Consider the following 13,030-nt stretch of genomic DNA (forward strand, 5'->3'; position numbering starts at 1 on the left):
AGGGTAGCGTGCCAGGAGAAAGGGCTGCAGAGGCTTCGCGGAGCAAGAGATGGGAACTACTTTGGGTTTGTCTCCCCCTCCCCAATGCTTTTGTGAAATCCCTGTTGTCACATTCAAATGCACCATGGCTTTAGATCCTAGAGCAGTGTCTGTCATACACCCCGTTACTGCAATAATCCTCCGGAGCTCAGTAAAGCTGCTTCCCCCCCCCCCCCTTTCTCTTCCCCCCCCCCCCTTTTCTTTCTCCCAGTTACAAAGACCAAGATGTTGCATGAAGCAAAACATCCAACCAGAAAAGAACTCTCAAAAAGCCTCCTACTCACTCTTGGTTTATTCTTGACTTCAGCACGACTACTTTTAGCATCTCCAAACCACATAGCCACCTGTTCAAACAGACACTAGATTTTCAGATTCTTAAAAAAAAAAAAAAACAAAAATCAGTAAGTGGTAGTAAACACTTCCTTTGAAATCAGCAGGTTCCACCATGCACCTTTTGGTGTCCTAGTTTGAAAAAGTAGTAAAGACACTCATTGGAGAATTTATTTCTGTACTGGATTCAAATCCAGCACATCACACACGAGAGTATTCACCTCACAAAAATACATTAAAAGTCATCCTAAAAGATAATGAATTTGCATCATGTTGCAGGATCTTACAAAGAAAATAGGAACACAAAGATTAATTTGCTATAAAATACAATTCACTTGAACTATAAACACTTCACACCTTCCTCACAGTACTTGCGCTTCTTAGTTTTTATTCCTAGGATGACAACATATACTCCATTACTCACCTTTTGCTGCTCAGTTATGAAGAATAATTAACTGGTTTTGAGTACACAAATCACAACTCATTTCTTCAAAAAAGAACTTGTGGTTAGACTGCCAGAAGTCCTTTCACAAACACTGCAATAAATGGCAACTTTTTGAAACCACTCTGCTCTTGCTTAACAACAACTTCTTGTAAGGCTATCAGCTGCTTTTTACTTGTTTTAACAGCTTTTATTTTGGATCCTCTTTGCATGACAAAACAGATTTTATTTCCTTCTGGCTCAAGCCTCATCAGAATTAACTAAGTTTCAACATTGTGCAAGTTCTGTCAATTAAAAATAGAAGTCTGCCGGAAATAACACTGTCAAAGTGCAACAGAAAGCAATGTCATCCTGGAAAGCTAATGAAGGTGGAGGTTCAGGAAGGCTTCACCCCAATTTGTCATGCAAGTGTGGAGGATTGCAGATGGCCTATGCCCCTTCGTTACTTATTTGTGAAAATATGAGCACATAGTCAGCGTGCCACTTCTGTATCTATCAACAGAGGAAAAACTATTTGTTCACAACTCATCTTGCTTATTAGCAAATTAACCAAAATGTTGCTTAATAAAAGTAATAAAAATCAATGCATTGGAACAAAATTGTTTGAGGTATTAATCTTGCCTTCCTGTATTTTCTGCATCTCAGGAAAAAAAAAAGAAAAAAGTGCTTCAGACATTAAAAAAAAGCAGATTCTTGCATGATTAATAGGGATTTTTTCCAAACGAACATAGTATTTGATATCTATTTTCTCCCTATCAGTCACTGGTACGTAAAAGCGTAGCCATATCTATATGTGTTTGTTTAGTTGTATTGAAAGTTTTACCCAAAGGAGTTTTAACTGAAAAAATATTTAAAAGGACCTGAGTTGCAGGAAAACAACACATTTTCAAATGTGGCTCTGTATGTAAACAGTTGGTCTGCAGGCCAGAGAATGCCATTTATCAGAGACTTGGGCCAAGTAAGACTCCGAAACATTTCACCCTGTGATTACATTTCTTGACTTAGTTTTAACATTTCAGCCATTCATGTGTTTGGAAACATTCCAAATGTTATAATTTTCCGATCACAAGCACTAGATACAAAAGAAAAAGTTTTTATTTTAAATATAATCAGTTTTAAAAACAAACAGTAACTTCAACGTAATCAAACACAAAGCACTTTCACACAAAGCAAGTTATATCCTGCATTTGTCTGTCTAAAATAAGTTTAACAAAGCAAGTTACTTTGGCGCATTCTGTAGATAATTCCATACACAAGAGAACAAACACAGGCTTTAGTATTTAAGTATAGAAGGGGCAGCAGAAAGTTTTGCAGAACGCTTAATTAGATGGAATAGCTGCCAACATTGTGTGTCCTATTCTCAATCCATAAGAGGAATTTAAAGAGATGCAGTGGACTGTGCCCATAAAACAAAACAAAGAAAACCCCACATAATTTTTTTTTTTGGTCAGTGTTCTGCATTCTGGTGCCACCACCTCAGATTTTCCAACCATCACTTTGTAGGGAGGAGTGACAATCAGACGACTTGCTCACCAAATGAATATCCAGCAGGATTATCCAGACCAGACTGACATGGGTACTAAAAGAACTAAAAATCCTCCCCACCATGCAAGCAAACATCAAGTTTGGAAACACTGCATGCTTTATTGCTTCTTCCTGTCTTGCTCTGATGATAAACTGAAGTACATTACTGTGAAATCCAGTGCGGGGGAGGTGGGGTGGGAATACTGCTTTACACTAACGCATGTGACTTGCATAAGTTAGAATCGGTGCCTGTATCATCAGAACAGAAAATTCAATGGAGCATCACCCAGGCCCTTAAAGAACATTGAAAGCATTACGGTGGTGCAGCAGCAGACAAAAAACACGAGCTAGTACTGCACCATCAAAGCGGAAAACTACCAGCTCTTTATCTCCATCATTCTCTTGCCAGTTAGTAGCTACTGATGCAAATTCTCACGGTACAGGTATACATATGATCAGAAACCTTTTCCAAATGCACAAGGAAACTCTTAAACCACTTGAACACTGACCCAAAAGCAGCAGCAGTTTAGAAAAACAATTAACACAAGGCCTAGAGGTTGTATTTGTGATCCATGAAACTCCTGGATTTCAAATGTGAAGTGTTGAAAGACTTTTGAAAAGTTAACTTATACCAAATATTTATAAAAGGCACATTTGGCAAGAACAGTAAATGCAGTATTTTTTATTTGTATTTATTTTAGCTTTTTACTTTTACAGAGATTAATGAATGTTAGCATCATAGCCATGTTTAAACACCTGTCTGCCTTTTCTAGATAGGTATCCATTCAAATGCATCAAGATGTTATTTGGACCGAGTCTGCTGCTTATGACGTGGTAAACCACTTCAATCTTCAGAGCCTCATTCCCTAATTTTTTGTGATCATCGTCTTAAATAAGTATATCCAGCTTAAGTTTCTGAAAACAGAACTTCTCTTTCATTTAGAAAAATCAGAGTACAAGTCTAAATAATCATCAAACTCCTTAACAAACATGTTACCTTCTTAATGAAGAAACAGTAATTAACAAACAGATCAACAATTAAAAGCACAGATCCTGTATCTGTGTTTTGCAGGTGGAATTCAAGCCTTAAAATAACACTGAGGTTTGTTTATGACCTATCAGTTGACTTACGTAAATGTAACAGGAAGTTTTCCAGTGCTATAAAACCAAGGCTCTATGGGCATTTCCACTGGGGTGGAGAGAAAAGAACACTTCACAGACTTACAAATCAGCAGTAAAAAACCCCAAACAAACAAAAAATGCTGAAAAAAAATCTATTAAAAATTCCTGCATGAACATCTTTACTGCAGAGTAGAGATATGACTAGACTCAAAACTGGCAAGGAAATTCAGGTACTAGATTGAATCACCGTTGATGCACAATAACCTGAGTTGTCTATTTGGTAAAGCAGCCTCCAAGAAGGAAGAATCCTTTAGGTTTGGTTCTCTTTCAGCTAACAAAGTTTTAAAGTGAATTTTAGTGCTCCTGAAAGATGCCAACAAATCACTTCTTTTGTCAACGAGGGGCACCTGTCTTGGAGGTAGGCAACTCCCTGACATTTTGTAAACAGTGGTGTTGCAAAAGCATCAACACCAAGCATGGGACCATATAGGTCTCCACAGATGTTCTCCTCTTGGTCTGTGCTAAGACTGTAAGCAAGCACACCAGCGTGCAACATAACTGAGACAAGATTAACTGAAGAACATCACCAACCTGTTTTGCATAAAGCAGAAAGGGAAAACATTTAGTTGCTATCAACTGGTGCTGGACTGAGTGGCCCATAAAGATTACACATACTTTTTACAGACCTAAGTCAGAATCCCCTCAAGCAAATTCTTACTCAAACAACCTAGCAATAAACATTACTTTTGATTGGTTTCCAGTGACAGAATGCACAGAAACAATCAGAAGTCTCCATGAAGCTTCAGAAAGGTCTTGTAGAGGTGCTAACCAACTTCATCAATCAATTATCAATGTTTAAACACTGCCTATAAACGTTTGTAAGAACCAATAAGAGCACTGCAGTTCGGACAGATGTGATCCACATCCTTTAGGGCATCAATGCAGAAGGGAATTAAGCAGCAGCCAGCTATACACCTGCAAAGGAAAAAAAAAAAAAAACCAAAACAAACAATGTTTTACCACTTGTTACATACACAAGAAGGTAAAATATACTTCCTGCAAAAGCGATCAGTAAAACTGGTACCATGAAGTTTTATGAAGAAAACACATAGCTATGGAGTCCATGACTCTAGTGTTCTAGAACTTCTTTAAGGTCCTATAGGACTTAAATGCAGATGTAGGCTATTCAAACCATAAAGGGTCAGGTCCCAGACAGAATGAAAAGGCAACAAAGCTCAGAGCTTTGTTACTTCTTAGAGCTATAAAAGGTCATGTAAGAAGAGAAAAATAAAGTGCAAATTGGACTTAACCTACCCCAGCAGGCAGAGGCCACCACATGACAGCCAAGTCAAAGCTCCTGAGTCGTACGACAGACGTGTCACTATCATCTGGTTACAGGAAGGGCAGCACATCTGAACTGGGCGGTCATAAAATAGTACTGGTTGCTGCACATACACTGTCTGAACTGTAACTGAGCAGAGAAACACGCTGTTTACTAAATGGGTAAATAAGGAAAAAAAGATAATCAACTTCCTCTGAGCTAGAACCAGCTACTACTCTGAAATACTTGAGGCTCAGAGCAATGAAATGCACAATGACAAAGAGAAATCACCATGGTATTTTCTAATGCAGAAACACACTATCTTAAGAAAAAGTGTGCATTAAAAACTGCAGAAAGCCAAATAATGTTATTGATATTAGTGCACACTGAAGGATTCGCAAGAATTGATTCACCTTATTCCCTTAAAAAATATTTTTTGGAAGGTGGGAATACCTGTGAACTCCGATCTTTAATCTTTTGCACAGCACCTATTACATAGCCAGTTGACACTTCCTTAACGTGAGATACAGTAGAGTTTTTCAGGCTTACCGGGGTTATTCACTGGTGCAGGCTGTCCCATGTATGGGGGAGGGTTCATTCCCTTCCCATCTGGTTTCTGGCCAGGTTCTGGGACAGGATAGGGGTGAGGATAGCTCACATTGATTCCTGTTGTTTCCTCATAAGAAGGTGGTGCAGATGGGACAGGGATGCCACTTGGAGCAGACATTTTATCTAGAACATAATAGAGAGAAAATTATAACAAAAGACATTATTTATTGAGCATAAGTGACAACTAATTAGGCTCTATTCAGAAGGCAAGAAGATAACTAGATTAAAATGCACCTTTACCAGCATAAAATTTATTGACTGTTATTTGTTTCTGATAATATTAAATGTTAATCTTCATTTCATTGTTGTTTTTGCTTCCTTCAGTCTTCCTTTTCACAGGATAGTTTTTACACATTTTCCCACGACCAATTCTTCCTTTATAAATTAAAAATGCTAAAACAAGGACATGGGGCATCTTTATTAATACACTGAGCTATCTGGCAGTTTCTCCCAATTCTCCAAGAACAGTATTTCAGATCCACCCCCATTCTCCTGAAAAATCAAACAGTATGATATGCCACATGGTAGTTGCTAACTAACATGACCTTGGTTTGTGGTGAAGCTCAAATATTTAAAAAAAGACTATTTATCTCTGCTGCAGTTTGAAACAAAAAAATATTTATATTGAAGGAAAAAGAAACCCCAAACAATTAAGTACATCCAACTCAACTCAAAGGTCAAATATGTCTAAGGTTGCCATTTTTGCTGCTTACCAAAGTTTCAATGAGTTTGTTAATGCAACTTTCCTCCACCAATTGTTATTTCATTACAGAGTATAAGAATGCTAACTATTGCCTTTTCCCAAAGTGGAAAGAAATGATCGTGATTTCAACGCAGACTTCCTCTCTTCCTCCCTGCCTACCCACTTCCTATACTCTGCCCACAAATTTCTTTGTTGAACAATCTCTCACGGCATCAATGCTGATTAAGCATCTCCCTTTTTCTCTTCCTCCTAAGGACCATCAGACAGCTCTGAGAACCACACACCATTCTCTGTTGCTGCATATTTGATCCCTCTGTACACATGCAAATCTTTTCACTCAGTACTATCTAGGAAGGGCAAGCTGTATTTGGAATATTAATTCTATATTCTTATAGTAATATAGAAGTTATAATTAACCATAGCACTAGTGTGAATAAAAGGAGTAAGAGAAATTGCACTGATGAGGAGGAAAAGAAGAAAAAAAAAAAAGTATGTTAAGAAATAAAAATACCCACAACAACATAGTATTATTTTCAAAGCTTGTTGCTTTGAAAACAGCAGCTTGCTGGATATATGCAGTGTCTTGTAGTGCGAGACACCAGGCATTCTAAGCTCAACAATTCTCCCCATTGTTCATATCACATCTTGGGACACCACTGCATTGCATGGTAATAACAGGACCTAAACATACACAACTTAGCTAACTTGGTAGTCACATGCTTCAGAAAACTATTTGCAAGGTTCACAGCCCAACTTCCAACAAGTCAAAAGTGGAAAGGTAAGTCAAGTCATTCATGCCTTACCCAACAATTACAGATGAATCATTAGGCAACAATTTTTTTAATCCCAGCTGGTTTCCTGACCTGCACAAGAGTCTAATAGAAATGGATTCCACAGCAGCACACAGGTAACAGCAACAGCACCCCAAGGATAACTGTGGGTAGATGATCTCTCTGTCCCTTATCAGGAGGGGAGAAAAAAAGGTCTGTGCAGTCCTCGCACTAACATACCATGCGAGGAGAAACTTACGTGCAGAAATGTTGCTCCTGGGAGGCTGGAGAAGATGGAGGAAAACGTAGAGTCATCCCTCTCTCCCTGTCCAGCCAAACCTGAGCCTGGCACCTGCTTTTAATGCAATAGCAAGTACTGCTCTTCTAAGAATGGAAGAGCAAATACACTTACTACCTTACAGAACAATTTTCCTTATCTGAAATCTTCCTTAGGCACTCAGGTACAGATCAAAAATGCTCTGCTTGCTTTTAAGTAGGCTCCCCTGAAACTAAGTAATTATGTCTATTTGCTTGAAGTCCTTCCGAAACAAACTTTAGCATAAAGAAAGTAAAATTTTTAGTTTAAATCAGAGTGTATGTCTGTCATAAGAAATTTATATAAAAGATAAGCATAGTTAGCTATATGAAAGTTTGAACTAAGAACATTTTCATTGTTTGGTATGGATTTACTGTTACAGAACTTTCCTGTTCTTATCAAAAGAAATTTATATTCTTAAAACAGTGCAATAGCAAATGTCCTAAATCACTCTAAGACTATTTCTACCAAAAGAAAGATCCAACTTGCCACTTCGGCTACCTACTACTACGGAGTGAGTTTTCAGCCATATCAGTTCCTTAGTCTCACCAGCCACACAATAGTATAAATGCTAGTGGTACAAGGGGAGATGGTAACAACATTCATGCAAAGGAACGTAAGCAGATCGTGAAACTAGACCCAATGTCTCAGACCATCTGTTTTTACTTTCATAGAGCACCATTCCAAAACTCAGAATCAATACATATGCACTCTCAGCAAGAGGAGGGACATTTCTGTTGCACACATTTATTAGGATGACTTAGAAAAGAAATACATAGTTTATTTTTTTCTTCCACTGTAAGGAATGTTGCTGAATGTGAATTTATCTGAACGCATTACAGGAAATTGCTTTCTAGAGAATTTTTACTGAGAGGTACAACACACTAGCAAAGATGCTGTGCAAGACAAAGCAAGGACACGAAAATAAAGTAAGCCTATATCTGGCTATCCAAGTGATGAACAAGATGGCAATATCATCAAGAAAGCATACTTTTTATAGGAGTGTAAGAAGTGATTATTTTCTTAAGATTTCTTAGCAGTTTTCATTTTTGGGGGGACTTTTATTGAATGGTATATATGTTGGATGAAAAGAAACAAGACATATGTAAATTCTGTCATTCACGTTTGGGTGCAAGACAGCAGATCTCAAGCAGGGACATACTAGCTTCTACCCAGGATGAAGACACAGTGCTGGGCACCACCTGTTGGGAGCATAGCAGAGGAATTGGCAGGCGAAACGGGGCCAGAGGAAGGCTGTGAAACAGCGTGGCATGTGAGGGGCTTCAGCTGAGCAAGGAAGCAGACACCACTGAGACCAAAACCAGAAGAGGCGCATGGTGGCCACAAGCACAAGAGCCAAGCTACTGTCTCTCTGCCATTGCCATCCAACCCTGAAAGCTTGCAGCTTGTCTCAGAAACCCCTGCCAGACTCTCGACTCTTGCTGCTCTATTCCCAGCCCAACCACCTTCTCCTGGATATAACATCCTTCACATATTCCACTGCCTAAGCTTATTCCAAGAAGCTATGCACCTCAATTTGAAAGAGATTACCTAAGCAGGCCTCAAAGCACAGAGTACAGCACAGCCTGCACTGGGCAGGGAGAGAAACATGGGGGAAAAAGGTCTCAGGCAATAAGAAAATTAAAAAAAAAAAGCAACAACAACAAAAAACCCCAACAACAACAAAAAACCCACCCCACACAGACAAAAAAAAAAAAAAGAAAGAAAAAAAAAGAGGTTTGACTTACTTGGATTGTTGCACGTTTGTTACACACGGCAGAAAGTTGCTGGCTATAGACGACTGTGGTATCTGATCTTTTAAGTCCAGGAAAACACCCACTGGGAATGCCAGCAGAATCTGTAAGCAACACACACAAGGGCAAAGAATGGATTAGTTGGAAGGAAACAGAAGCTATGACTGGACAGTTTTTACTAGAAACAAACAAAAGGTACAGTAAACGAGCCAGATAATAATGCAGAATTTCCCCATTGGGTCCATAGCTGGCTGTAAATAATTCCGTAAAAAGAACGTAAGTAGGAAACACACTTCAGAATAGAAAGCTGTAACAGAATACAAAGTCAAAGGGCCTTGAACAACCTCATCTAAGTAGGTCCTAAGCAGGCAGCTGATCCAAATGACCTCCGGAGATCCCTTGTCCAACCTAAATTACTCTATAATAACCCAGAAAACAGAAGTTAGGTTACTGTACTACAAAAAGATTACAAAGGTCCAGTTCTGTTTTTATCCATACACTAAAGACTAAATACTAAGTTATGACAAAACTGATGCAAAAGATACCGGTCATGATGTAAACAAAACAAATTCATTTGCTTTAATGACTTCTTCACTAAGGACAATTCTCCACAAAACTGCCTTAATTGCTGGGCTGTCTCCCTTGCTGCCAGCTTGGTTCAGGTCAGAGAAGCACTAATTCATCCCAAGTACAGAGACTGGCAGCAACAATAGGAACTGTATGGCTATTAAATACTCCTTCTGCCCCAAGTACTGTTGTGCACCTAGTGGAATGCAGATTCTGGATCAGTATCTAGATATCAATAGGAAGTTGTTTTTTATTAGTGGACCTGAAATTATATTTTTTTTCCTTACTTCACAAGACATAATGTAAATATATCTATTTGATAATACAGGAATTTCAGACGATTTTAAGACAAGATTGATTTTCTTGCTTTTTTGTGAGATGCTTTAGAAACTCCAGTCTATCATGGTTCCAAACTTTGTAGTAAGTTTTAGTCTTAGCTCACAACTAGCTTGTCTTGTGTCTACATCATCCCTTAAGCAGTCACATATCCTAATGTTTATCTCATATACTTCTACTACCGTAACTTCTCAACTAGAGTTCTCAACCAGAGTTCTCAACCACTGCCTCCCGCATGGTAAACGTCTGCTGGTCTTACAGTGTCCATGTTGCCTCCTCACCACTCATGTCTGTATCTGTCCATGCCAACACTGCTGCCCTCCAGGATCACCCGTCTTTTCCTTTCCACACTGTAGCTAGGAATCATCAACTACCACCATGCACCAGCTGAGCGAGCGCAGAGTTCAGTTATGCAGCCAGTCACCCTCGGTGCCTCTGCAGCCATAGGGGCAATTCTTCTGCTGAGTCACTAGCCAGTACTTACTTTCCTTATCATATATACCACCTACGCACCTGTCCACATACCAAAAAGAAAAAAACTAATCTAAAGTTGTTGTTGGTTCCTGCTCTGGTAAGCTACTTACTCAGCCTTTCCCTCACTTACCATCCAAAAATCTCTCCCTTAAACCTTCAATTACAAGGATAAGGCTCTGTGGACACACATCTCCAGACTGCAAACCTCAAAGAAAATAAGTGTTATTTCTAAGCAACATAAACAAGTTCATTTGTAATCCATGACTGCTCTTCTCCAACCAAGCCAATTCCTGTACCTGTTTCCACAGTCATTCTTCAAAGTTTTAAAATAGGCCTCAGGTAGCATCTCTTGATGTTACACTTTTTCTGACCATGTCTCTCAAGTCAAAAAGCTCTTTCAACACCTGAAAGATGCCTAGAGAAAACTTTGCAGGTACAAAAGACAACACACAAAGAAAAAGAATTTCAGGCTTCAGTATCCGATTAGGGTTGGAGTCACTCCATCCACACAAAGTGTGGCTAAGACCCAGCGCACAAGCTTCTCAACAATGACACAAGCCTCTCTGCTTTCCCGGAGTGCAGAAAAGTCTCTGGAATACTGCTGATTGCCTTCCTTACACAACACAGCTTTCATCAGGATTTCAGTGAAGCCTATAAACATTTCTATAAAGAACCTCTACAAGTTTGTTCACTCTTCCAGGTTACACAAGACCAATCTGCTGCACTGGAGGCATGGTAATGCATCAGTAAATGCTACTAATGTTTATACATTTCAGTAGTTCCATGGTCTTCCCAGTAGACTAAGCAGAAATGCAGAAAGATTTATTAGAAAGGGAACTGTGTACTCAGTCCAGTGTGGGTTTTACAGTAGCCACGTAGCTAGGACAAACACAGGAGTGGTACAGAAGGACAGACGTGGCTACAGGCACAGCGTGTACACAGGAACAGTATCAGTGGTAAGCCATCACTTCCTTGAGGACAGGTATTGCTCTTTCACACCATTCTCTTACTCACACCACAGCTTTGGCAGACTGAAGAGGGAACAAGACAGCAGTCAAAGATGACTAAACTCAGTAAGTTTTTGTGACGATATTTGTAGTATCAAATATTCCACAGCTATATTTTTAAAAACCACTGACCTCCTGTTTTCTTCAGAAAAAGAAAAGTTTCCCTTTGTGACTAAACTACAGAGCTGAATGCTGATCAACTGCCCCCAGTCACAGCTACTTTTGCTGCGCAGACACTGTGCGACTGAACACCATCCTCACCTCTGCTTTACTGAAGAGCAAGTTCTAAGAAATCAACACCCTTTCATAGATTTCAAAATGGTCATGATCTTAACTTCCAGCATGAACACATCTAGTCTTGATATTTAATATTCAAAACTTATTTTTAAATGATGTTAAATGTTGTTTCATTTCTTACCACTGACTAGTTTTGGACAGCTGGTTCAATTTAAAAATTACTGCTATGCTTTTTCGCTTTTTTTTTTTCCCTTCCTGGAGACAGATGTAAACAGATCTCAGGTCTTCACAGCGCTTGGCAGCATCCCTGCTGCGTGGCATGCCAGGTGGCATGGCAACCACCTCTCCTGTGCCTTCCTTTTCTTTTTTTAAAGTTAAAGTTTCAAATGCGAAGCACGGATAATATTTACCAAGTACTATAGTGAATAGTATAAAATTAAAACCAAGTATCAAAACAGAAATTCCTAATAAAGAATAAGATGACATCAGGATTACAAAACAATCTCTTCAAAATAGTGAGTATTGTGGAGGTAACCACAGCTTCAGCTTTTCAACTTAATTTTGCTAATGTCCCTTTTGCTTTAAAAGTCAACTTCGAAGAGATATTTGAACTATTACTTCATACAGCCAGTGCAAACATGTGTCTCACAATCCTGGGTGCTACTTGAAGATTAGCCTGGGGACAAAAGAAAGAGAAGGTAATAACCCACCTCTCTGCTTGGTATTAACAAAAAAAAAAAAAAAAAAAAAAAAGAGAAAGAGGAGAAAATAATTGCTTACAAATACAGCTTTCCTAACCCAGCTTGGCCAAGCAAATACGTTGTTGCTCTTCTCTTACTCTTTATCTGTTGCTAACATTTGACACGATTTAATCCCTTAAATTAAACAATTCCTGCTCAGTCCTCTTCACTCGAAATCCCAAGTTGCTCTCCAACACCACAGGTAACTATAGGGGCTCCCTGCACAGCAGAGGTTAAGACAGCTGCTAATCAGCAGCACCTGGAATGAAACACAGGTTGAAGGCTAATCTTTTTTTTAAACAATCAGGCAGGATATACAGGTTTATCAGAGCACTCGGGATTTTTGCAGTGCACAGCAGCAAGCCATAACACAGCACCTGCTTGGGCCACTATCTTGGTTATCTGAACTCTGGACAATAACTTCATAGTTTACCAACCTGCTGAGAAATACTATTTCGAAGTTGTGTAAATTTCTCAGGCATTTGTGAGAGAATAAAATTCAGTAATAATTACAAAAAAGACTTTGATACATTATTATTTTAGTAAGACAACCAGTGTCATTCGGGTCACACTGGATTTTATACTGGCAAAACAGAAATGGTACTACACAGTGTGTTCTGCCCAGCAGGAGAGGTTACTGACGTTTAGTACGTTACTTTTACCAAGGAATCAACAATCTCAGAATAGTCCTGTGAGGGGGTTCAACACGGGTCCTGGTGAGGCCGGTAAACCTCCCCCA

At 39.1% G+C, this 13,030-nt stretch overlaps 1 protein-coding gene across 1 annotated transcript; it reads right to left on the minus strand.

Moving 5' to 3' along the window:
• Nucleotides 1-4,323: 4,323 nt before the first annotated feature.
• LITAF (lipopolysaccharide-induced TNF factor) lies at nt 4,324-5,505 on the minus strand. Its single transcript, XM_009579238.1, has 3 exons — nt 5,328-5,505; nt 4,772-4,928; nt 4,324-4,432 (listed from the first exon to the last, which is right to left on the minus strand). Exons 1-3 carry the CDS (start codon nt 5,503-5,505, stop codon nt 4,324-4,326), a joined length of 444 nt encoding a protein of 147 aa, XP_009577533.1.
• Nucleotides 5,506-13,030: the final 7,525 nt, after the last annotated feature.

This window comes from Fulmarus glacialis, unplaced genomic scaffold, assembly GCF_000690835.1.
Source record: "Fulmarus glacialis isolate BGI_N327 unplaced genomic scaffold, ASM69083v1 scaffold11906, whole genome shotgun sequence".
Lineage (NCBI taxonomy): Eukaryota > Metazoa > Chordata > Aves > Procellariiformes > Procellariidae > Fulmarus > Fulmarus glacialis.

Coding starts and splice junctions, on each gene's coding strand:
- LITAF (XM_009579238.1), bottom strand. CDS start 5,505: ATGTCTGCTCCAAGTGGCATCCCTGTCCCATCTGCACCACCTTCTTAT. Junction 4,929..5,327: donor TGCACCAGTGAATAACCCCG/GTAAGCCTGAAA, acceptor TTCTCTGCTCAG/TTACAGTTCAGACAGTGTAT. Junction 4,433..4,771: donor GGTGGCCTCTGCCTGCTGGG/GTAGGTTAAGTC, acceptor TTTCCTTTGCAG/GTGTATAGCTGGCTGCTGCT.